Below are 26791 nucleotides of genomic sequence, written 5' to 3'. Positions count from 1 at the left end.
TGTCACTCTTCTGTAGGGCAAGATGAATATATATATRTATAWACTTYTTTGAAATCTCAAAAATTTTGAAAAAAAWWTTCCCATCATTTCTAATTTGGATCTATATCCMAGGGAGGAGAAAAGAAGCTGCTGGGCAATYTCTCTCAGAAAATAAGCTACAGAAGAAGGTAGATTAAAAATTACTGCAATATATCTTTCATACACCTTTTTCTCCCTTATTACTACTTTTGATCTCTGATGATTTTACTTTACGTGTCTGAAAATCAGGGGACAGGTCATCAGTTAACGTAAAACTGTGGCCCCACTTAGCTCAATGCTGAACATTTGACTCAAGGCTTTTTTAGAAAGGAAATGTAAGGAAAAAATCCTTCTGTGGGTTTCAGGGAAATGTACTGTTAATGAATATTGTGAAAGAGCTGAAATGTGCTGTAAGGGAAAGACTGACACAGTGTTTGTCAAGTGTTAAACTTGACGCATGGAGGAGCAGGTTGAGCTGTTCTGTGGTTTTGCCTTATGACGTTTGTCAGTCACATACCTGTCATCCAAAACAAACCCTCTCCCGGCCTGGCCTTTCACAGCGGCAGAAGCGGTGACTTTTTCATACTTCCAGTGTCATCTAGAGGGTTAGGAGCCTCTGGGATAATTTCCTGAGGCAATATGACACAGAAATATCATAGAAATAATGACTGACTCATTGTCCAGTAGAAAGAAGCTGTGTGACTAACAGAATTCATTCCGTTTAAAGTGCAGATTTCTTATCTATGACATAAATATAATAAAAGTTATGCACATGTGACTTGTGTAAGAGTATTTGTGTTTCTCGGCAAAAGCAAATAATCAAACCAATGGAAGCAGTTTTCTCTTAAAAACAACAAGAAAAGCAAGTGCAGTTGTGCTTTAAAAATTGTGGGAGGAGAAACACAGAGCTGATACATTTGCAGTATACTGTATAAATGCGATCTAATCCTGAATGGAGCTCTTGGTCCCTACTATAAAAATATTCTAATATATTAATAAGCAGTCACTCAAAAAAGGAGAAAATAGGCATGATATCAGTAAATAAAACAGCTTTGAGGTTCTGTTGCAATTATTTTGTTAAAACTATATTTATCCACCTCTTTATTCTTAGACTGTGTAGGCAAAAAGATTATTCATTTTTTCAGTGGAGTCAGAGATAAGCTCGGAATTTTCCAGGACACAGGAGAGGCGATACACRATCTGCAGACTTTATAGAGTAAGGGTCTGCTCCAGCACACACTTACGAGAATAATCCATCGAGAGCATCCTCTGTCATCCAGACAGGAACTCCCAAGGTCTTCACATTTTTCTGTTATCTTTAGTGGGGTGCACGGGTCCACTGCTACGGAGCATGCTGCCGGCCCAAAGGCCGAGTCAGACAATCGCTTGTCCCGAAGGGGAAGCTTTAAAAACTAAACAAATATTGAAACTAAAAGAGATGGTTACGGGTTGCCCATGTTCTTCATTTAGAGAAGAATGTAGAAGCTTAGCCCAGTTGCCTCATGTAACTGCACTCCAGCTAATTGAATATGAAGGGAAGGAGAACTGCTTCATAAAAGGGAAGGGGGAAAATTGATTACTGCTACTGCCTTTTTTGCTACTTTCAAGACTGAAGAAGAATGAAGCTTCTCGGTCTCATATTTCTCCATTTGCCCAGTTGGGAAAAGAGTCAGCTTCCCAGTGCATAACTGGGGCTAGACCGAAAGGTTTCCTGTGCCCAGGAATCCCCAGGGCCCTGCACTACCGTAATAAAGCCTTGTCTGCAGCTGGGCTCTCTTGCCATCGCTTCATTTAGTTTAACTTATTGGTATCTTAGGAATCTATTACAAATCTAAATTACCACCGGGGCACACAGATTGTTTTTAGGATGCTTTCTTCAGAAAATTGGTATGTATTGCTAGCAGCCACCTATTATCTTTTGACACTGTTGACCACTGTCAGCAAAATCTGGTGGTGAGGTAGCAATTTATTTAATTCCTCTAAGTTACATGAAAAAGAATAACTTTATATAGAGGACCCTATTAACACTGTCATTTAAGAAGAAAAAAAAAAGTTTSAGCACAGCTCTTGCTAGGCATCAGAGAACGTAGGTAGAAAAAAGCCAGTATGAATGCCTCAACTCTTGGGAAATTTTCAGTCATTTTTCACATTTTATTGGACATCAGGAATGCCCTGTTGAGATTTCTTTGACGAAGTCCCGCTGTGGCTTTTCCTACAATTTSGGCATTTAGAATTTTTAAGATCATAAGAGTTCAGGCTGCACCACTAGTGTAGTTAAGTTCAGAAGTCAAATCATCCAGGAGACACAAATCCTTTGGAGAACAGAGTTTGTTAGTTGATGTACTTACAACTCTCTCTTSCTCACTTTCTCCCTCCTTTTTTCTCTTTTCTGTGATTTCTGAACATGTATTTATAAAGTTTTGAGCACCTTTCTTTTCAAAGACAAATACAAATCCTGAAATTCTTCCTTACGTGGGACTCCCAGTTTGCAAATTTCAGTTTGATGTAAACAAGTTCTAGGAAAACAGGAAGATAAAAGTGTTAGTAGGTCTTTTTAACAGTAAAGTTTTACATGTACAAATTTAGTGACTTGTAATTCTTGTTGTTTTCATCCTAATTCCAAGAAAAACAGATAACAGTTGAGCTCTTCAGCAAAATCCTGATGGGGACAATGTCATAAATATCCCTTGATCCCTTCTGCTAGAATCAGACAATGTGGTAGGACAGCAAACATGACAGTGTGACTGTTTGGACCATCCAATTTTTGCTAGGATGGCTTTTATTTTCTCAACTGCTAAATTAACTTGGTTCTGCATTGAAAATCTGTTACTTTTCTCAGTGTGTTGAATCAGCAGCAGTATCCTACTCAGAATCAAACTGTTTCACAGCTGTAAAAGGAACTGATCTCCAGGATACATCCTAGCACCTAGAAAAGTTATTTTTGTATGATGAAAGAAATAAGATTTGAAAGCAGCTTGAACAATGAACTCATTATTGGACTTCTTGCCCAAGATTTTCAAAGCTCAGAATCAACACTGTTACAACTGTTGGGGAAAATAATAATAATAAAAAAAAAGGTACAGATCTTTTTCTCAAAATGCAGTTTGTTCATAAATAGAAAGCAATAAAAATGCATTCAAAGGACATTTTGCTCTAGTATAAGTTCAAAACATCAGGCAAGCTTTCCTTTTTCTTTTTTAATTTTGTTTGTTTGATTGAAAGGCTTACTTCTTTTGCCTCTCAGTGACAGCAGTCCTTCTGGCAGATTTTTACAGAYAGTGGAGTAAGGAAACTGTTTATCCTTTGCTCAAAGCAGTCAGAGGGGAAGAGAGCACTACAYAGGGATGTGTGGAAACAGAAGTTCATTTGGCCTTGTGGGATTTTGGGTTAGTGTAAAGAGTTGATATAAACATTCCCAAACATTTTGATGTGCTTAAAGTMGGAAATTATTTAAATATGTTGTATGTATTTAATGCTTGTTTTCCTTCCTGGCGTCAGTGAAAAATGCTTTTTAATCGTCTGCTCTGGCATTGCAAGACTGTTTCTTTGGATGAATTAATATAGAAGTACTTCTAGGCCAGACATTAGAACAAATTATATCAGTCAGTGACTCAGTTCCAAACTTTTTCCAAAGAGTGGACCAAATCTTTGACACAGAAAAAACAGTAGAGGAAGCTATCTCAAATAACAACCCCAACCTCATGCAGTGGAACTGAAATACATAGTGAGGACCAGGTTATACAGTTCTCCTACAGCTGCAGAAGTCAAAAGTGTCATCTTTATGCTAAACTACTTAAAACAAACCTGTTTTAAGAGCACAGTATCTTCTTCCCGGACATCTGCAGCCTTCCTGTTAACCTGGTTTTGTAGGAATGTAAACATACATTGTTCATACCTTTGCCCTTAAAATACACAGTCCTGGGTATAAAGAGATTGGTATATAGCATATGTGGATTTCTCTGAGACCCAGAAAGAAATATGTAGTATTTGTAGAAAAATACTCTTTTCCATTTATGAAAATAATAACAAGTTCTTTTAGGTCCTTATTTAATGTATGTTGCATTTGTGTATGTTTATATGGTCCTTTTTATAATATAAGTGTAAATAGAGTAGTTTGACAGGTTGCCCACAAAGGGACATATCATTTTGCGCCCATTGTTTCCTGGAGGTTGCTACATTTTCTGTTCAAGGAGATAAGGCATTTTCCATATCCTAAGGCTAATGCTGCTTGCACAGCATAAAGCAGTATGTCCAGTGTGATGTACAGATCTCCAGGTTTAGAAGAYGACCAGTCTTGGTCATTTGGACACAGTCTGTCTGTGTACAAGGCTACTAAACGGTACGCTTGATTTTTTTTTTCTTTAAAATGGTAATTTGTAGAGATTCCAAGCATGGGAGCGAGTCAGGGTTCAAAGCAGAACTATCAAAAAAGCTTCTGAGAAATGTGCAGTAGCTGAGTTCCCTTCCCAGATGCACATTCCAAAATTTGATCAAGAGTATTTTATTTTAATTGTGATTGAGGAGGATGTTCAGCAACTTTCTAGGTTAATAAGCTAAAGAATCTGTCATAGTTACATTTTGACTACAGTATGACATCTGAACATTCCACAGTAAAAGCCTTTCGAATCACAATACTGATGAATTTCTCTGTAAAATATAATGACAAAATTATTTTTTTTTCAGTTGTGATACGGTTGACTAAGAAAAGGGATGCTATTTCTATGCTGAATCAGTTTTAATATGGCTGTTTAATAGAAGGTGGCAGTGTTGACTGAAATGTCAAAGTCATTTCAATATATAGGCCATCAGTTAAGGCTGGAAGTAGTAACAGACTCATTTACTGAAAATAAAATCATAGTTTGAACCACAGAGTATTTTTTGAAATGCTGGGGTAGCGAGATAAACTGAAACTCTTGGCCCAGTGATTCTATTGCTCGACTTCAAAGTTGCACTAGGTAGAAGAGCAAGAAGATCGTCAGAAAATGCAGGGAAGAGATCCAGGTCTGAGTCTCACAGTAGATCGTCAGCTCATCTTCATTTTGACTAGCCTAGCAGCTTCTTGCAGCTGCCGACATCCCCCAAAAGGCAACACACACACTGAGCATATGTGGAGCACACCACAGTTTGGCTGAGACCATTTCTTGTCTCCAAGATGCTCCTGTTTTGAGGCAACACGGTAGGCTGTGTGCTTGTTAGGTCAACCTCTTTCCAGGCTCTTGGCATCCCTCAGACAATCTCAGCTGACCAGACAACAGTGAAGAACCTGACRCTTACCTGCTCAGCTGTGCTGAAATTGCCTAGATCCCTGGAAAGGCTGGCATAAGCACACTTGAGCTGTAGGAGGAAAGTACAGTATTGCTTTTCGTTCTCTAGGATACTGTGACAACGTATCTGAAAGTCATGACAAACCATTCAATAAAATGTATACTATCCCTGTTGTCGTATAGTATTTTTTCCCCATGAACAGGATTAGTTTCTGAATAAACCAAGGGTGTGAATGAGAGTACAGCTGTCTCTAGTGTTGTATTAGGAGCCAAGCTAACAATCGACTTTTTTATACACATGGAAATTAAAGTGTCCTTTTTTTAAAAAAAAATAAAAAGGATGTGTAATGCCAAATGATTATGGCTAAACTTTGTTCTTTTTGTTAGCCTTTGATTTGTTTTCCCATGGTACTGTACTGAAAGCTAAGACATGGTGGGATTGTTTATATTAATTTCTGAACTGGAAAGAGAACATTTGCTGTCACTTCCTTTTTTTAAAAAGCATATATGAAGTAGTATGCAAATTTTCAAAATAACCGGTRTTTCTCTCAGAAGCTGTATTTCTTTCCCTCTTATTAAGGCCTAATGAGTTACCAAAAGAATCTTTGAAATTTCGAAAAAGAACTCTAATTTATGGAAGTTAGTCTATTTTGGGGCTCCCTCCCTGGCACTCTTCTTGTTCGTTCTGCTGACCCAACAGCCTGCACGCCCGCTCCGAACGGCGAGGAAASGGATCTAGCCCTCTTCCGCTCGGCGGGCTCTGACCAAGGGCTTGCTCGCGTGCCGGTACCAAAACGTGACCGGAAGACTCCCCGGGCTCGGAGTGATTACGTGCTGCCACCCCAGGGGTAACACAGAGGTCAGAAACAGTTTTGTGAGGCTGTCAAATCGGGGTGGCTGCTCGCTCTTTTATTTTTGCCTCAGCAGTGACAGGCTTTATACTTAAAGGCTGTTAACCTAGTCAASGTTTTCCACAGCATTTTATAACAACAAAAGCGTGGACCAAACGTAGCGCTCCAGTACTGGCTGGAAAAGTTTTCCTGTGGCTGTCCAGCAGCCCGTGGGAGCTGTGGCCGCAACGGCGGGTGCTAGTTTTGACGAGCACCTCGCCACTCTTTAGGCTCCTTATTTCCGCTGAAGGTAACGGGGCGGCCTGCGGGGTCTGCCGTCCGAGAGCGTGTACGGCGGCACGCCGCGCTGATGGTCGGCCGCCTGCCAGCGCTCGTTAGGGTTTTGCACGGTCACGCTGGTCTGCCAGCAGCGGTGCAGGGCCCTCGCGCGTGGGAGCCGGCCCGGCGAGGCCGCCGGGAGCGTCCGCCCGAGGAGGGTGGCACTCGCGCTGCCGGGGGGCGATTCGGGTTTCTCACGTACTTCGAGATGCACAAGGAAGGTGGATATGGATAAAGACGCACAGCTGTAAGGTGCTGTTGATGACATAATTTTAATACATGGATAAGAAGGGATTTCAAAATCAACAGCAAACTGAGCATTTTGTTAGTTTAATTTAAATTGGCTTCCTTCAACTTTTTTATTGCTTTCGTACTTCTCAGAAAACCTTACGTTCTTACAGTCGTAACTGTTTGAAGGGGTGATGCTTACTTGTGAAGCAAAATACGAATTTCCCAGTAAGTGCCTTTCAAGAAATGCTGAAGGGCAGGCTGCGGGCTCGCTAGACAACAAAACAGTGTTGTACATATTCGTTTTACCTCACTGTGTTATGTGTTTTATCCTCAATGAAATCATTGTATAAGGTCATCAGATAACTATGCATATGTTAAAGTCATCTCTGCTTCGTCAGAAATATTTAACACAGTCCGCTTACAAACGTATGATGAACAGAGTTTCTTACATTTCTAGCGTGGATCTGGATGAAATCTGCACTTTGAGGTCAATGTACAAAGTGTTCACTTTCAAGACCTAGTTGCAGTTACGACTATTAAAAAATAATTTAGGAGACTAGTGAGGTGAGCTGTGATGCCTGTTGTGTTGCAGAATGTCATAGATTCTCTTCTGATGGAAGAAACAGTCTGGAAAATCCTGACTTTATTTGCCAGGGGAATTTTGGGGGATTGGGTAGCATTTATAGTGAGTATGACACGTCTGAAATACAGTGTTTACAATTCATTGGGATTGCTGTTGTTGAGTATCTGTTAATGTGTTCACTGAAGTGACAGATTAACCATGATGCAGGCAAGCACTGGAAAACCTTCTTTAAACAGCTCTACCAATTAATCTCAGTCTAAACTTCTTGCTCTTGTCTTGCCTTTTTTCCAAAAGCAAGTGGAAGCTATTCAAAATTCTGCAGTGTTTTTGAAATATCCACAAGTATGCGCTAGGTTTAACAGCTTTGAAGGGACCCAAAGTACTGAAGCATGTGCTCTGTAATGTAAAAAGAGATGAATTCAGCATCCTGCATGTCAAACTGTAGTGCATTGAACTATTTAGCACTAGTCTATGCTGAAGTATATTATTATTTTAAAATGAGTTTTAGTTAATTTGTTTGCCTGATCTTTTGCTTGTCTGATATTTTGGGGAAAAAARGTAATTTAGTGTGGAACAAAYTGAGGAGGATATTTTGTAGGGAAAAACAAGACCACTGAACAAGCCCTTCTCTGCCTTGGAGCTATGTTTGCATGTAGCTGATCCCAAAAGCGGGCATGCCAGCATTTTCTAAACTTGGTGTTTCAGATGAACAGCTCTCACCTCAATTCAGTGTGGAGAAACATTTTCCCCATCTACATCAGCGAGCAAAGAAAAAAGATGGCCTTTGTAGGTGGGACTTGCACCTTAGCAGTGGAATTATTTTTCCAGAATTATTTACATACTAGCAGATGTCCTGCTGTTGGTGCTTTGCTGAGGAGGGGAATGCCTTCCTCTCTGTGGTTGAGTTCTGTGAATTTTAAGACCGTATGCAGCAATTGCGAATAGACACCGAGTTTCCATCCCAGTTTTGGGGCTCTACTTCCAAAACTCCAGCAAGCCCTTTTCATTTCCCTTAGAGCCACCATGTGATGCTTTTGCACACACACGGCCTTCGGGGCTAGAGCAAACACTACTGCAGCATTTGAACACGCCTTCAGCAGCTCGCCGGCCGGCGGGGCGCAGTCGCCCCAGCACCTGGGCGCATTTGTTACCTCTTCCCTGCTCTGTAGCAGTATTAACCAGTGAATTCCCACGGCATCCCGCGCGGCCGGGGCCACCGAGCGCCGCTTCCGCAGCGCGGGCGCCGCCGTGGGGAGGCCCTGCTGCCCCCCCGCGCCCCCGCGCAAAGTTTCTTGCGGGCGCGTCGCGGGCTGCGAGGGAGCGAGCGGGCCGGCGGCTGCGCTGCGCTGCGCCCCGCTCCGCTGCGCTGCTCGGCGCGGCCCCGTGCAGGGCAGAGCCCGCCGCGCCCGGTGCCCGGGCTACCAATATGAGGGAGCAGCACTCATGTGCGGGCACCGGGCACCTGCGGGCGGCTGGCGGCGGCAGGATGGACCCGCTGGAGCTGGCTGCTAGCCCCGGGAAGCGGCTGCGAACTGAGTACGCCTTTCCCTATCTCTTCGCAGAGGAGGCCTACCAAAAGCTGGCCAGCGAGACCCTGGAGGAGCTGGACTGGTGCCTGGACCAGCTGGAGACCCTGCAGACCAGGCACTCCGTCAGCGAAATGGCCTCCAACAAGGTAGGGGCCGGGGCCGGGGCGCGGGCGGACGCGGGCAGCCCGCCGCGGGGGCGCCGGGCCCGCGGCCGCGGCAGGTCTCGGAAGGTTGCGCTGTTTCCGCACGCGTTTCAGCTCAGCAGCAGCCGGGGCTGTCTGTCGCCGCTGGCGGGTGCAGCCCGCTCGGTTGTTGGCGCTTTCGCCCTGCATCCTGTCTTGGTCTGCAGCCCCCCTCGGGAAAGCCGTGTGCCTCGGCGCCAGGAGTGCGTTAACTGAAGCGGTTTTGCTGCCTGTGAACTGCCCTGTGCCGGGGAGGAGGGGCGCGCAGGTGGTCCCAGGCTCGGGGGGGAGGCGGGCTGAGCTCGCTCGGTGAGGGGCGATGCGGACCGGCCCTCGGGTGGTGACCGGGGCACCCGCGGGGGCGCCGGGGCCGCCCCCAGGGCGCCTTGCCGGGCGGCGGCGCAGGCTGCCGGCCGGTCCCCGGGCGCCTCGGCACCCCCGCGTGTCCTCTCCAGAGTTCCCCCCGCGCCGCCCTCGTGCTTGCGCGGTCTCTCGTGATTTTGGCTTTCAAACCGAGCATGTGGCTAAGTTTCGGGGTTCCCTTGTAAAGCCGGTTTGATAYAAACCTGCTGCCTAGCTTCAGGATGAGTTTCGACAGCTGTCGTCGCCGGCAGCCAGGTATCTGGGGAGCTACGTGTGCGGTGAGAGAGAAAAAGGAAGTTTTAATTACAGCTAATAAAAGGGCTGGTTTTTGCCTCACTTGTGCCTATGAAAGCACCTGATGATATGTTTTAGTGCCTTTTTGCCACCTTAGTTGTAGCTGGGATTTTTTAAGTCAAAATTAGCGGGTTTTGACTCAACTTACGCCAGTTTGCCAGTTCTTTTTTTTTTTCCTTCAATTTTACTGTCATGCTTTGATCGGCGTTACCAAATATCTGTTTCTGATTGTCTGCTGCTTAAGTGCACGTTCAACCCAGCCTGCACGGGAGACTCTGAACTGTGTGAGAGTGCTTGCACTCTTCCATAGTTTAGTCCTGTAATATAACGAGCTTTTTTTCTTTGCCCTGCCAAGTGCTGAGTCTGTTTCAGCACTTTTTGAATCCAGTAATAAAACTTCTGTTCTTTTCAAAGAGAGTAAGATCAGGCTAACACTTAAGGCCTGATTTTTTCTTACAAACATGTTTGAACATCTATCAGTTTCCTTATTTATGATGTCTGTATAGCCATTATTTCACAAGAACCTGGACGTCCTTCAAGTATTTATTTGTTACATCCCTAAAACAGACAGGACTTGTGATATGTTTTATGAACAATGAAGGCAAGATATTTTAGAGGAAGATAAAAGTAATTACAAATCAATATTTTTACTTTGTCAAGTGTATTCAAGTTTTTATTAAAAGAAGATCAAWTTTTAAAATGAAACATGACAACTGCTTTACATCTGTACATAAAAACAAAGGTGCTGTGCTCTATACGGTCGCATTTGTATTTATTTGAACTACTTAAAGGATAGTTTGCCGTGGGTTACTGGATAAACATTCTTCACATGTGTTTATTCAAATTAAAAGGAAAATGTGATTCAGAAGGAAGTTTGTCTTCTTGTTTCAAAAATAAGATCTTGCAGAGAAGGGGTTGATGCGAGATATACAGTAAGACTAGTTGTCATAGTTAATCTGAAGGCCAGTAAGAATACCCTGCATCATAACTGGAATTTTATATTGCAGTAATATATCACTTCAATCTACTTGATCTGACAGGTATGAATGTACATACCTAAAGCACTTTATTGCTACTTACCATCTTCTACTGCAGTTTTTAGGAACACTGTCAGCATTACTATATTAGGAAGGAATAGCCACTGCTCGGTTTTACAGGTTATACTCAGTTTTGAAGGTAATCTTTTTTCCCCTCCTTGTTTATATATGAATCTCTATGACATCTTTCAGTGTTTTTATTTTAATAGAGGTGAAAAGTAAATAAATCAGTGCCATTAACCATCTTGTAAACAGTCCTGAAAATAAGTAACTCAGTGAGCCCATACAATATTGCAAGAAAATTCAGTGCAGAAGGATTTTACTTTTAGGTGTGTAACAAGTTGTTCTAAATAATCATTCTAGTCCAGATTATTAAAACGTATCTGGCATTTATACAGCACCATCTGTTTTAACGTGACTGTAAACTCTCTGTAACATATGAAGATAAATGATGTTATTCTGGTTTATAGAGAAACTGGAGCAGAGAAATTTCTCTAAAAGCTAAGAAAATAGACCTCAATACAGCAGGAATTCAAGAGTACCCAGTTCTCTATCCCAGAAATAAGTCTTGCAAAATCAGATGAGAAAATCAGGAATTAGAATATTGTTGGTATGTAACTTGGTTTCTCTTACTGTTTCCCTTTCTCTGAATTTCTTTAATAAACAGCTTTCTTTTTTTAATTCAAACTCTCACCTACTTCTTTTACTTATCTACCTTTTTTACATAACAACATTTTCACCAGTATTAATTTTCCTTATTTATATGAACCTCACACATAAGGGGTGGCATAGGAACAGAGCTCCACACCAGGTGAGAGTTTTTGTCCACTCAAAGGCTGCCGTAGCAGAGGGAAAAAGTCCAGTGAGGAAATGGCACTGTATGGCCTGTATGTCTGAACTAGGCCGGGAGTGAGGCTTATCTTTGATCCCGCTGCTGTACAGCGAGCTGGCAGCCTGAGCCGTGGCGTCTGCGTGGAATCCCCTTACTTTCCGCGGTGCCTGCGTAGGACTTGCATTAGCATATGTCAATCCAGGATTGAAGTCTGAATTTGGTTTAGATGCTCCTAGTGCTCAGAAGTAGCCAGTGACGTGCAAGCTCACATGTCTGGATGGCTAAAAGTAGGATGATACAGATATAGGAAAAGATCCTTCTTCTGCCCTCCCTGCTTAAAATTGCTTGAAACAGTAGGCATAGTGTGCTTTCCACAACCTCCAGATGAACCCCAGCATGTTGTGCGTGTAAGTGCAGCTCCAAAAACATGCTCTACAATTGCCCGTAGGAAGCCAGCCAGGATGCTTGGCTGGCAAAGTTACACCAAGATCACTGTACTGTCCAGATGATGTGCCAGTTCCCAGCCACCCCTGAATCAGCAGGTCACCGAGTGCCTCAAGGTGTTGTATATGAAGTCGCTGATGGATAGATCTTTGATACATAGATCATAAATAAATCACATTTCAAAAGATCATCATATTTAAAAGTACTGTCAGTTGTTATTATTTTATTATAATTCTCACACTACTTGTTGTTTTCTTAAATTACCAGTTTCTGGGATCAGGTGGTAACTAGAGAATCTCAGCTTCTTTTAAAAAAATTTAGAAAGCTTCCAGTCTTCATATTTATGTAGGAGAAACTGTAAAATCTTGAAAGGCCTAGAAACTAAGAAACAGATAACAATCTTAAAATTTTAAAATGCACAAAAATACTTTTAATTTTTTCAGACCTAATTTAATAGGCTGTATTTTGTCCATATTGGCTGTGGTCAGTGGACCCTGATTCTGGGCAATGACTTAGTTATTACTGGGACAGATAATAAATAAATAAACAATGCCAGTAATAAAGATCTAGCAGTCCCTTTCTGCTGGACTGCATTAATTGTAGATTGGTCAAACATGAAGGAACACTTAAAATGAAACTGATATGCAAAACCATATTTTCACTTCTGTAATTAGGATTTTGAAAACATTTCTCATGTATTGCTTTTGTGCGTCTGGGTATCTGAATTTAGACTTGGAAAAGTTTCAATTCATGTTGCTTCTGTTTTAGGTTTACTGCAGTTTACAGACATTTTTTGCAGGATTTGCTAATAACTGGTAGGGAACAGCARCGTGGAAAAAGGTCATTGAGGATTGATGTTAAGGTCATAATGGAGATTTCTTTTATACTGAAAATTTCTGTGAATGTCTTTTTGCTACAGGAAGCGTTTTTTTAATGTATCAAAGTGAAGAAGACCTAAGTTTCATTTAGCTTGACCATGCTAACTATGAAACTACTTTTTCTTTATAAACTATTTTGTAGTTGTCCAGCTTGTATACCAGTATTTGAAAATGCTCAGAGATTAAAGCTGAAGTCTATTTACAGGCAGTTACTAGGGCTAGTTACTATTCAGAAAGTCTTCTATGTTTTGAATGCTATGAAGATACCCAAAGCATCAAATTTATTTAACTATTAACTAACTTTCAAAGAGTACCCTAATGTAACAATCAGTACAAATGTCAGCGTGATAGTGGTTTATGCTTATGGTCCTGTACTTGTCACCCATTACTTGTGTTCAGACAATAACCTCATTATCTGTTACAAGAAAACAGAGAACTTTGCATTGGAAATTAGTGATACTTTATTTTAAAAATTACTATTTCCTAGCTGTAAACATTTAGTGTAAATTAAAAGGACACAGAAAGAAAAAAAAGACAACTTGAATTCTGTTCCGTTTATTTATTTATTTATTTATTCACATTGTCTCCTGAGGTTCCTCTGGCACTTTAAGCTATTTTATAATCACATTTTCCTGTTGCTAAAAAGTATTTTTCCTTTCTGCAACACAGTGTCTGTGTTGCATTTCACAGAGCCAACAGGGGGAACAGACTAACGTAATGTCCATGGAAAAAATAAAGCTAAACTAATTACTTAGTTTAAAAACTAGATGTTTTTAATAATGAACTATGTACAATCCTCTAATATGTTTTAAGCAGGAGTTTTGTTTTACTACTGCTGTATTTGCTGACCAGTGTGGGTGGCTGAGTCCCCTCTTGCTGGAGGGAGCAAGCACGGCTGGCGATCACAGGCGCCAGCCCTGCTTGGGGAAGGGGCCTTCTTTGGCTTTGGGGGGGTTTCCACAAAAAATCATTCTGTGCGTCTTCAGAGCGTACAGAACTCAGGACAAGCTCTGGCTCCTGACTTGGGCCATTCATCCATTTTATCTTTGTCTTGATCTATGGAAAGAAACTTAAATGGTATGGTGGTCACTAACTCCATAAGAGTCTAGATAGAATTAAACAAAAACTAATGAAAATGGCTGATGTCTGCCTCAATCATGGTTGAGAAGTTAACTTTTATTAACAGACTAGTTTTTAGCATTGTCTTTTTGAAGTGTTGCTGCCTGCTTTGGTGATACAGGTTGTCACACAGTTAGAACCTCTCTTCAGAAATTACATTTCATGTGTAAGAATAAATCTTTTGTAGTACTTTTTCCAGACGTGAAAGCTCAGGCAGGGTAAAATAGTATCCCCTCTGTCATCGTCACAGATTACAGTGACCTGCTTCCAATTACAGGGGAGGATAATGTTGTCATATCCACTTAAGAGGATTTGAACATCAGTCATTCTCTTGGGTTTCAGCTGTTGCACATGAAAAATATGTGCTGAAAATATAACACTGGAAGAGGAATTTGATGTTAGTGTGACTAAAATGTTGCAGAGCAGACAGGTCCTCTCTTTTGCTTCTCAAACATAAAGAGTGCAGGTAACCAGATCAAAAAAATCAAGGGGTTTATTGTGTGACAGTGCTCTTACGTAATGTCTGGCAATACCATCACACTCAGCTAGTTGACATGATAGTTTAATTGGCTCTTGACGTTCCCAGATCTTTCTAGGAAAATCCAAGGATTTAGGTAGCTCTTTAGAGTGCTGCTTCTGACAAGGTTGCAATTAGGCAAGAGGCAGCTGTCCTCAGCAAAAGCTTGTTTGAGTGCAGCATCAGGAAAAATTTTATTCATTAAGGATTTGAATTTGTATGGTGACAGAGTAAAGGGAGACCTGAGTTCATTAAAGTGGTGAATGGGTGACCCTGAACTTAAATTATTGCATGTTTCGGGAGTAGTCAGCATGGATTCACCAAGGGGAAAGCATGCTTAACCAATCTGATAGCCTTTTATGAGGGAAGAGCAGTGGACGTTGTGTATCTTGACTTCAACAATGCCTGGTCCTCAGTGGATGGGGAGATTAATGCCTGCTGTCTCAGATGCACACYAGGAGAAGAGGCTGCTCGTGTTCAGACCTATCTCCCATAACATCCTCCTAGCCAAGCTCAGGAAGTGTGGGTTAGATAAGCGGACTGTGAGGTGGATTGAGAACTGGCTGAAAGGCAGAGCTCAGAGGGTTGTGATCTGTGGCGCAGAGTCTAGTTGGAGGCCCATAGCTAGTGGGGTTCCCCAGGGCTCAGTACTGGGTCCCATCCTGTTCAACTTATTCTTCAGTGACCTGGATAAGGGGACCGAGTGCCTCCTCAGCAAGTTTGCTGATGGTAACAAGCTGGGAGGAGTGGCTGACACACCTGAGGGCTGTGCTGCCATTCAGAGAGACCTGGAGAGGCTGGAGAGTTGGGCRRAGAGGAACCTCCTGAGGTTCAACAAGGGCAAGTGCAGAGTCCTGCACCCAGGGAGGAATAACCCCAYGCTCCAGTACAGGCTGGGGGCTGACCTGCTGAAAAGCAGCTCTGCAGAGGAAAACTTGGAAGTGCTGGTGRACACAAGTTGCCATGAGCCAGCAATGTGCCCTTGTGGCCCAGAAGGCCAATGGTATCCTTGAGTGCATGAGGAAGACTGTTGTCAGCAGGTCGAGGGAGGTGATCCTGCCCCTCTCCTCAGCCCTGGGGAGGCCTCATCTCAAGTACTGTGTCCAGTTCTGGGCTCCCCAGTACAAGAGAGACATGGAGCTACTGGAGAGAGTCCAGTGTAAGGCTATGAAGATGATCAAAGGGCTGGAGCATCTCTCTTATGAGGAAAGGTTGCGAGAGCTGGGCCTGTTTAGCCTGGAGAAGAGAAGACTGAGGGGGGATCTTATCAATGTGTATAAGTATCTGAAAGGAGTGTGTCAAGGGGACGGGACGAACTCTTTTCAGTAGTGCCATGCGACAGCACAGGAGGCAACAGGCACAAACTGAACCACAGAAGTTCCACCTGAATATGAGGAGGAATTTCTTCACTGTGAGAGTGAAGATTTCTTCACTGGGGCAGGTTGCCCAGAGAGGTTGTGGAGTCTCCTTCTCTGGAAATATTCAAAACCCGCCTGGATGCAATCCTGTCTAATATGCTGTAGGTGACCCTGCTTGAGCAGGGCGGTTGGATTAGATGATCTCCAGAGATCCCTTCCAACCTTACCCATTCTGTGATTCTGTGACTCCCAATTTTGTTTTACTTCATAACGGGAGAAAAGGAAAAGATGACTGTGGAGGTAAGGAAAAATTTCCTTTCCAGATTCGCTCCACCCTTTTTATACTGTGGAGCCAACCCAAAGGAATTTTAAAGACCTCTGGGCTGCAGTGCCGTTCCCTTGTGCACAACCTCACTTGCTCCCTGTAAGACTATTCATGCTTGTGGAGAACAGCAAACTTGCCCTCGGGTAACCGCAGTGATGAGCGAGGTTTAACAAGGAGATAGCACTTTGTTGGCTGTATTGCGTAAACACTTGCTGCAGTAAGATTGTGGGTGAAATTTGCTCTCATGCAGATGACTTGTACCAACTCTTATCACTTATGAACAATTCTGTCTTGTCAGAAATGTGACACTAGTTCAGTAGCGTTTTAAAATCTTTTATGACAAAGTGTGCTGCTTCTACAGGGGCTGCCGAGTTAGTGTTAAATGAGAAAAATCATGAAATGCCTGTCCTTCTAAGGAGGTAGTAAGAGGGACCTCTGATGGTGCAATAAGAGTTGTAGGTCTACTATTGTTGAGAAGGACAGAAACAAATGCGATGCTAGAAGCTAAAGGTCTGAACATTAGCAGCCTCTTCTCCTGGTGTGCACTTGTGACAGCAGGCATTAATCTCCCCAGCCTTTGAGGACCAGGCATTGCTGATTTGGAAACCTCTTAACTYGTGGTGGGTTGAGCCCCTTAGCTGCTTGTCAGGGGTCTTCTCAGAGTTACACTGTGCAGACTATCCTGTGTTCTGTGTCAGCTGAAAGGAGCCTRGATTGGATGCATAATGGTAAGAGCAAAAAAAAGCTCAGTAGCATTTCAGGGTCCCAAACCAAATCGGTATCCCTTAATCTCACTGATTCAGTCTGTACTTTAAATTTTAAGAAAAACTAAATTTCTGCTTTTTGTTTTCTCTTCTTCTTAAAATGACCTGAATGGAAGAGCTATGTAAGAGGCATGATACATCTCTAAAGTTGCTATGATTTAACACTTTTCAGCTTTTCAACTTCTAGCATCACATAGCTTCCCAGTCGCTAATAATTTGATCATTTTTCCCGTAAATATAAGCAAATGATCCATACCAGCACACAACCACCCCYTTTTGTAGCCTCTTTCATTATAGGAAATGCCACAGTATGAAAAATTCTTTCCTTTTAGTGTAATTGCACAGAATAATATAGACAAAATGTTATGGAATAAACAGCTAGGACTTGCTGTGGGAAAATGGCTTTACTTTCAACCACTATAACAGAGGATTTGAAAATTATGAAGTATATTGTCTTACTGTCTTAAAGTTCAAATATAAATGTCAATGTACCTTTGTTATGATATTTATAAAAAAATAGAATTGAATGTTTCAAAGGTGTTACTTGGAAAAGGCTTTGTGGAAATGAGCATTTCATAACTTGTCAGTAATAAAGATGGAGCTTATGTCTACTGAAAGCCATGATAACTATCTACTTGTGGCTTGTTGTGTTAGAGCCAAGAGCTCCTGCATTATATTCTGCGTAGTGTGCTGACGTAATCATGGTTAGACCGTAAGATTTTAAGTATTTCAGAGACAAGAAGTGGCCGTTCTCTTTTTTTTCAGTTTTGTGTTTCCAATAAAAGGCAGCTTTTTCTCTTGAGTAAACTTTTCGTGCAATGAATATGGTGTTCACTGAAATACCAATTCAGCCACTGTATCATAAAGAAACTGCTCTAAGAAACTTGTGTAGTCTCAGTTACATTAGTAAGGGTTTTGTTTTGATATCATTTGACAAATCTTTTCATTTTTAAGAGTCTTACAGAATTAAGTATATTTCAGTCAAATATATCCTGTTTTAATTTTTCTTACATGGAGGGTATTTCTGCAATAGGAATGGATCCCAGTTGTAGTTCCTTGTGGCCAGTCCTCTGTGTGGCTGCAAAACTGAAYGTGGGCAAGCTGGGGCATCGCGGGCAGCGGTGCTTCTCGTCCTGCACTGAGCCTCGGCGAGCCGCGGGGCAGCAAGCACGTGCCTGCTGAGCTGCGTTTCACCTCCGAACACCTCGGCCCCAGCTTTGCCRCGGCTGCGCCATTGCACGTCTGGTGGCACAGCTGTGCTGTGGTGGTGGCTGCYGGTTAGTCCGAACCTCTGTCCGAGGGAGAAACGCTGCCTTGCTTGTGCAAGTTCTGTCTTCTGCTGGCTTTGCTTACCCACTCCAGGAGCTGAAGTGTAGCTACAGCGGTAGCAGTATCCGCAGTAAATCACAAGCAGAACAACAGTGAATCTAGCTGGTGTGGAGGGCCTGTTTAGGAGATTATCTGCAAATAAAATTTAAACAGCTTACCTCTGCTATTAATTAAGTTGTAAGCCACTAATGCATGATCAGCTAATCAAATTGGGCTGACTGGACACTTCTATCAGATTCTTCAGCAAAGGAGTGCTTAACTGAACCATCCATTTGTAACTGCGGAAGGAAGGACTGCTGGTTTATTTATGCATTTTTGCTATTTGCTTTATTTGGGGAGGGAGAGTGAAAGGACAAAGTTAAAATGGAGGATGGCTTTCCAGCTAAGTTTGATTGGTTTGGATATTTTATTACAGATAAGAAATACCTGAATTACATTTAAAATGCAAAACTAAATTTGTGTATTAGTAGCCTATTTTTCCTAGTCCAGTATAATTTCCAATTTGTATGGAATGAATATGAGTAGTAAGAGTGGCTAAGATGTGCTGGTGGTGATCCAGGYCATTGACTGACCAGAAACACAGTTCAGAGCTTCCAGCTGCCTCTTCTAGGTGTCAAGGAACGCTGCACAGTTCGAGTGCCTGCCTGTCTCAGTTTGGGACCAAGACTTCACTGTGCTGCTCACTGCATACACATCCATACGTAAGCCAGTTTTTCAGCTAGAAAGATCACTCATTAGCACCTTTTCAGAATGCAGTTCACACTAATCAACACTAGATTTGCAAAATGTTGATGAGGCAGCAATTACATTAATATGTACTAGCCTAGGCTGGTTTTCAAACTCTTCCATCATTCTCTCTCTCTAATTTAACATGTGTTAGTGGTAGTTTTTCCTTGCCTGCATTCATAAGCACTATATTTTAACCACTGACATTTCTTTTCTTCCAAAGTTGGTCTTCTTGACAAAATTTACAAGCAGATTTTTCAAAGTTGCATAAATCAGAGCAAAAACAGAGTTCATTTTATTCTGGAAATGACCTTACAGGGAATTCACACTGTTAACTGCAGCCCTGTAATCATTTTGATGTATCAATAATTTTTCCCAGATACTTAAGTCTAGGCGTGTGGTTTCATGGATGTGTGCGTTGTTTAATTTCAATGGTTGCTATGATTGAAAGGACCTGTTCAGGTAAGGGTTAACATATTGAAACCAGACTACCTGATCTTGTTTTAGCATAGACYGACTTTATACAGTCTTAATGCAATAAGTTTACCCAAAATTACWGACAACCTCATGGTGCCAGCTGAAACGCTAACATCTTTGTCAACTGATTTTAACCATTTAGAGTGAACACTTGTAACAAAGATGTCTTTTCTGATGGCCAAGAGCAAACTGGCTAATGATATTTTAATTAACATAAATCAGATTTTAAGGGGAGGACCATCAGCTTTCCCTTGAGGTGAGTAGGTAAAAATTTATCATGAAATATCCTTACCTTATTGTATACTGATAATGGTCAGATTGAGGAAGGCAGCACTGTACCAGTTGGTACTGGAAAAGTTACTTTAACTGCAGTTATTTGAAAATGAAGGTGCCAAACATTCTTTCTTACTTTTTCTCAAAGTATCAGTGTATATGATACTTCAGGTTAAGGCATCTACATTTTTAATGGACTTTTAGAATGTAAACTGATGTCTTAACCTGAAGTGTTTCTTATATGCAGAAACTTCAGTCTGTTCAGTATGAACTTCAGTAGTTCAGAAGACATACAGCATTAAAGGCAGACAATATATTCTCTGCCCTTGAAATTTGTCAAAGTTTATTGGGGCTTTCATAAATAGTGACAGTAAATACAAATATTAAATATTCAAAATAAAAATAACTTTTCAGAAAAGTTTATAGCAGATTTAAAAAAAAAAAGTTTTGCTTTGCAGTGTACAAAGAGTGCAAACCAGTTGTAAGCTTTGCCAGTGCTGGGCTTGCAGATGACTGATGATCTTAAGTATTACAGCAGGTTCATAAACCTTTGGCTATATAGTGCTTGGCTATTGCCTATAAACTTTATTTGCCGCCAGCATGGCATTGCTGACTTTGTTTCATCCTGTATCCTGAGTAAACCCTGACACCTCAGAAGYGATGGGCAGGTAGTATGAGAGTTACCATACCTTTGTTTTTAGGCCATGTTTTCCCCATGCACAAAGGGATCTCCCCTCTGACTACACGTGAAACCACCAAARCATTTTCAGATTAATACCTGGAATGAAAATAAGCTATGAGATACTAGAATTGCATTGGAAAGTAATGGCTTTTACTGYGCGTGTTATGTGGATTAAAAGACTTCGCTCTCTGAATTTCTATAGCAGCTTCTTACAAGGAGGGAGGACAGCAAGCTTGTGCTTCCCCGAGAGTCCTGCTCCTTAGCTTTAGCTCACCTGTGTTCAGTATTTGCTGCCACTGAAAACTGTGATGAAAGGACTTTTTCAGCAAAATTTGGAATTGTAGAAATGCATGCAGGCCTCACATGCGAGGGTGCCATTTTGGAGTAAATGCAGGCAAGGATGGTTCAACAAGAAGCCGGAAAGTATCTTGCTGGATTTACAAAGCTCTTCTATGTGTACACATCAGAGGTTTTATGAAACATTATCTGCAAGAGGACAGCTTAAAAAACAAAATCTGTAATCATATATGTAAGGGTGTCATTAAATGAAATAGTTTTTCACTTGCTGTTTAGCTGGAAAATTGATGAGCATATTTGCTCCTAAGGAATATTGATGTGAGGAATTATTTGACAAATCACCGAATCTCTCTTTGGAAGCATAAGCTTTAAAGCTGAAGGCTTGTATTTCTCAGTAAAATGACTGTGTTTTTCTTGTACTATGAAGTATGTCCAGAGTTTTGTATGTAAGACCCATGTAAGATTACACTTCATATTTTGATTATTAGTTGCTTTTTCCTCTTTTTTAAGCATCAGTAAAACTGATGTGCAGGTTTCGTAGCTGGGAGGGACTTACTGTAGCTCTTCCCGGGTATTACTGAGATTTCAGAGGCATTATTATAGGAGAGCGCTTAAATCTCATCGTTGTGCAGACATTGATGCGTAGTCCATGGCATACACTTAGAGTTTCTAGGAGAGCTTTTAGTACCTGCTGCGTACAGAACTGCCTTTTAAAATTGAATCACTGAATTCGAGATACCAGAAGATAAAGTGCATGAGAGAATTCCTTCAGAAATKAATCCTAGCATTTGGGGCTAAACCCTTAAATAATGTTTTGTCTTTGCTAGTTATGATGTACAGCTGTAGTCTGATCTTCCTGGTTTGCAGTTTCAGCGTTGTGAAAGAGAGATTGGTTAGGGGAATGATAAGACAGTAAAAGCTAAAATTGTGTAGTTAGTATAAAGTAGGGCTGTAAAAGAAAAATAATCTTATAACTGTGTTGTAGTGATTTTTTTTTATTCAATAGATATAATTACTGTGTTGATGCCTCTTTGTTTTAGATTTTATAGATGCAGTGTAAGTAAAAGTATGCTGATGTACATTGGGATTTTTGTTTTTCTCTTCCAATTATTATTAGAGCTTGAAAAATTTCCTGGTCATAGAAGATTAAAACTTCCTAGCAGACCTCAGTCTCAGATGAGAGAGGACAGGTCCTCAGAGAAGAGGACAGGTGTTGGTCTTAGATCTTGCTTAGACTCTATCATTTGAGTAGTAAGTGTCTGAGTATGAAACTGCACCTTAACTGATGCTTAAACTGATGTATCTAGTTTGTACTTTTTCTTTTTCTCCCCTCTGCCCCCGCCCCCGCTGTGGTCTGGGGGCTGTTGTGAAAAAACAAGTTCTACACAAATCTCTCTCTTCTCCAGTGTGGCTTTTCACCCGCCTTGTGCCTGGGGATGGGCTCTCGCTGTGCTGATGCCTGTAGCTCTGCTACACAGCGGAAGAGTTGCAGGGACCCGACCCGATCCGTACCTGCCGAGCGCCTTCCCGCAGCATTTTGGCTGGCAGCACTGCAAGTGATGAGATCCATTTTGGCTCCCCCCTTGTGAATGCCAGGGGGCTTCAAGGAGTCAGTTTGCAAACTCAGACAGCTCACTAAATAGCTTTACACTATTTTTATTTTGGAAARGTTTTATAAATAAAAACTAGAGGTTTATGTATTGATACTATTATTTTAATATGAGATAATTAATACAACAGGAAGCTGTGTGGTAGCCAGGAAGAATTCGTGTTCCAAGTCAGCAGAAGTATGTGTTGTGTTTGCAGTAGCATGTACAATATTTAGGTGTTCATATGTGTTAGTTAATGCATGGTGAGAAGATGGTCATAAAATTCAGCACCATATTTGGGTTTTAAAAGCTAGGAATATACTTTTTTATGTAGTATTAAATTAAGCAGTCATTAATGTAATAGACATACCAATCCCCATAAAGTGAGTGTGAAAACTAATTTTAATGTCCACTGAAATTGTCAAGTATTACTTCCTAGCTCATTTTTATGGATTTTGCCTTAGACAAGAAATAGACTCAGTAATTAGCTATACAGTGATATGCAGATTAACTGTACCTGCTATACCGTTCAGTTTTGTGTTCTGGTTTGGAGCTTGACCAAAAGTACGGTATTCAGCTTTAGAAGATAGCACTGGCKTGTCAACTTCCATTTCCGGAGGGGTATGAAGAGTTTGTTTGGGTTCAGTGAGAACTTGATCTAATGCATATTGAAGCTAATGCAAATCTTTACACTGATTTCGTCAGGCTTTGGCTTGAGTCCACAGCCGTTTTTCTTTAGCATCTTTATCTCTTTATCTAAGAGGTGGTTAAACTGTTTAGCAGGGGGTTTGGAGAATGGGAGGAACAGWTTCATTTGCTGCATAAACAAGCCTTTTAAATATATTTGTCCCTCTAATAGCAAAAATACTCTTGTGGATGTGAACCCACATGTAAACCAGTGCTGTATTTCTGAGTCTGCTGAGATATCTCTAGTTTCTCATGAGTTGCTCTGAACACTATATGTAAAAGCGCAAAGGGCAAAAATCAGCTAAATTTTCCAAATTTTTTTCTATAAGGAAAATAGAGGCCAAATGTGAAGAAGATGGTAGATCTATTTTAGATTATACTGGTTTTGTTTGGTTTGAAGACGTTCTTCAAACTATGAGTGATTTTCATAGAATTTGAAGAATTATCTATTTAAGCAGATTGAAATATGAAAAATATTTTGTTTCTTAAAAAGATAAATTCAGAAATAATAGGTTTAGTATAAAATTTTTTAGATGATTTCTCTGTATTTTGTATCCATGTTAGAAGTTCATCAGAGAACATGTCCCAGTGTAGTCATGTATTTTTCTTTTATTAGTGGAACTTAATCACTTGCTAGTATGTGATGTTACTTTCATGATTTTTAATCTACCTTTTGGTTTCCAATTTTGTATGAATGGCAGGATTTGTTACAGTTTAGTGTGCAGAAAAGAAAATAAGTAATGATGGGTTATTATTGATTAAATCAGAGGTCTTGGATTTTCAAATTAAATTAAATTTCCTGACTATGCTTTAGAAGTTCATAACTGACCTAAATTATCAAAGCTAAAGCATATTAACTAWTTCACTACCAACATAGATTTAGCAATTGTTATATATAAAATAAACATTTGTCCTAGATCATGAATAAAAGCAGTGTTTACAAAAGGTGATTATCTTACGACATTACAGTGCCTACTGGAATTGCTAAATTTAAGCGCCATACCAACATTTTAAAAGGCAATATAGATTTAGCTGTAAAATTATTTCCGTGCAAATGTCAATTTATGGGCATTCTGTCATACCAGGATTGCTCATGAGCAGCGCACAGTAACATTCCTGAGAGCTGTATATATTGATGTGGCGAGTGCACCCTTTATATCTACATACATATTCCATACTATTTATTATTCTATAAAAGTTAGAATAAAAATGATTTCTACATTTGAATAATCATTTGTGAAGTTATTAAAAAAGATAGAGTATTACTTAAAAGAAAAAGTGGATATGATCTGAAATCGAGCTCTATAAAGTTAACTAAAGTGCATGCTTTTCTTTCTCCTGTGTATTATGTGACTTTAAGGGGTAATCTTGGTGCTTTGTTTTGTGTCAATTCCATGTCATAACAAAGGGTGAGATTTGCTCAGGTGAGAGGGTTTACACAAAATCCTTTGAACTGTTGTGATAAGATATAGGGAGGCTAACTGATATATCAGTTTTGCTTTGATGGTTCCCTGCRGTAGCCCTAAAGGTAATGCAGAAACGGTTAAGTTTCTGAGCTGCCCTTGACAGGGTCTTTGACTGTAACTGGGTCCGAAGGCTCTGAGCTGGAGCGATGAGAACCAGCTCCAGTCTAGAAGGTGCATGTAATGTGAGAGCGATTCCAAGTTAACTGGAAATAAATTGTTTCTCAATAATCTGCGTGAGCCAGGATGGGACAAAATAGTCAGAGGATGAGTTGACAGTGTTGGGTCTACATTTATGCAAGAACCAGGCRTCCAGCTACATCTCCTGACCCTCAGTCGTTATTCCTGATGCTTCTTTTGAGTGTGATATCCAAAAACATGCTCTTCTGAACAGATGTGATCCTTTATACGCTGTTTGCTTTGTATGTTATGATTGATGAGCTGTGCAGAAATGCTGGTAGCTAAAGAAGAAAGATGGTAACAAGCTATTTCTTAAACTGTTTCTCAGCTGTTAGTTGCTGCCCAGCTGGGACCCAGTTGTGACAGTTAGACTATTCTTCTGCTTTGCTCCAGTGCAAGGTTAAGCAGGGTTGCCAAAACCAAACTAACCTGTCTGAGTTTGCATGGAGCGGAGAAGCAACGTGTTCTCAGTCAGACCTGGATGCGTCACTGTTGACAAAGCTCTTCCTTACCRGCACTGCGCTACCACCACCCCAGCGCGGCCTGATCTGAACCCTGCAGAACCCAGGCCAAGCATGCAAACGTCCATGGCTGATAAACAGTGTATCAGGTGACAGGTGGGAATGATTGTTCTTGGTGATCGTGACAGAGGAGAGTTTTGCTGTACTCTGTAAACAAAAACAAGAAGTCGGTGGCCAAAACCGCACTTTGGTTCTAAGATAAGAGACAAGTTACAGATACCAGTAGACAGACGAGTAAGGAAATAATTCCATGAAAATACCATGAACTTTCTCATGCAAATGCTGAAGCCTTTTATAAAAGCATTTTAAATTACACAGATAATAAATAAGCAATTTGGGAAATTATAGAACTGCCTTTGGGCTGGTTTTGTATCTTGTCTTCGTGTCTCTTTCGTGTGTACCAGTAAAAGCAACCTCACAGTACACGTACCTGCAAAGTTGGAAACTACCGGTGTTTTTTTATGCTTGTTTGCTTAATTTGTGCTAGGGGCATTTGGATGAAGTGCTCACTTGTAGAAAAAGAAGTGCTGTATTTTTGCATATTTCTGCGTATAAGTGAGCCAAGACCATCGTTGATGAGATCGCATGTTTGCTGTGGTCTGGACAAATACATAYACATTTTTTTGTGAATCTACCTTGATTTACAGCATGTAGTTTCAATATCTAATCAAATGAACAGTAGGAAGGACATGGTGGAGTTAATATTTGTTGATTAATAACTCACTGATTTTTTTTTATCTGAAAGAAGAATGACACTATCGAATGCCCTTTAGCTGGCCATACAAAAGCATGGTGTAATAAGAACTGGAGGCTGAACTAACAAAACTACATGAAACAATTTACAGTCTACTTTCAGAGCCTTCATATGTACTCTGCATGATTTATAGGAGCTTGCTAAGGCCATAGTGAATTTGTCATAGCATTAGTGGTGTTCGCCTGCAGTCTGCAATTCTCTGCTTTTGTCTGTGCTGTCCTTGTTTTTTTTTTCCGTAAGATGTCTTTTACCTGCTGTCAATTTCTTTAAACTGAATGATAGTAATTATATAGATGGGAAAGAGGTTTGTTTCATTTTTGGTTTTTGTATATATTAGAATTGGGAAAAAAATACCATGTTCATGGTTTAGACTTTTGCCTTTTTCATTAGAATAATACGTCTGTTAAGTATGACTGGCATTTATGTCTGTAACTTTGAAAAAGGTGACTAAGAGACTTATTTCTGTTAGTATGATACAGGTATCATTCGCCAAGATGTCTGATGATCTGTTAAAACACGTGCTTGACCAGGCCTACAGTAGAAACATTTCATTAAATATCAGGTTACAGGAGAGGCAAGACAAATGTAGCCGTACCAGCAAAGCTGTATTTAGTCTTTTATGTATTTGCGAAACTAGTCKTCTTAGTGAACTAGGCAAGGCCTGTAAAAGCTTAGTTTTTGCTGGTCCAGCTATGTGAGTTTTAAGGTGAATATGCCRTCACAGCTCTCTGAGTCAGTGATCCCTTTGCACATTTGCTAGACATACCTATCTGTAAAAATGTACACTGTGGGTACAAGCCTTTTTTGTCACTATACTGCAGAGGATATTTGCAGAGTAGGTCTTTGCCTGTAGTACCTATACATACACACACACAAATATATATAGTGTGTATAGTGTGTGTGTGT

General features: G+C 40.9%; 1 protein-coding gene across 5 annotated transcripts in view; it reads left to right on the top strand.

Annotated features, from left to right (window-relative positions):
* The window catches only part of PDE4D (phosphodiesterase 4D), a 395151-nt gene that overhangs the window by 332419 nt on the left and 35941 nt on the right, over window positions 1–26791 (top strand). For all 5 annotated transcript variants that reach the window (XM_085326463.1, XM_085326467.1, XM_085326465.1 and 2 more), the window contains exon 6: window positions 8828–8940. In XM_085326463.1, coding sequence (XP_085182589.1) covers window positions 8828–8940 — 113 coding nt within the window. The remainder of the gene's footprint in view (window positions 1–8827; window positions 8941–26791) is intronic.

This window comes from Rhea americana, unplaced genomic scaffold, assembly GCF_003343005.1.
Source record: "Rhea americana isolate MKP2758 unplaced genomic scaffold, rheAme1 scaffold_13, whole genome shotgun sequence".
NCBI classification, from domain to species: Eukaryota; Metazoa; Chordata; class Aves; order Rheiformes; family Rheidae; genus Rhea; species Rhea americana.
The sequence above is the reverse complement of the archived record's forward strand: the minus strand, read 5'-3'. Positions and strand labels throughout refer to the sequence as shown.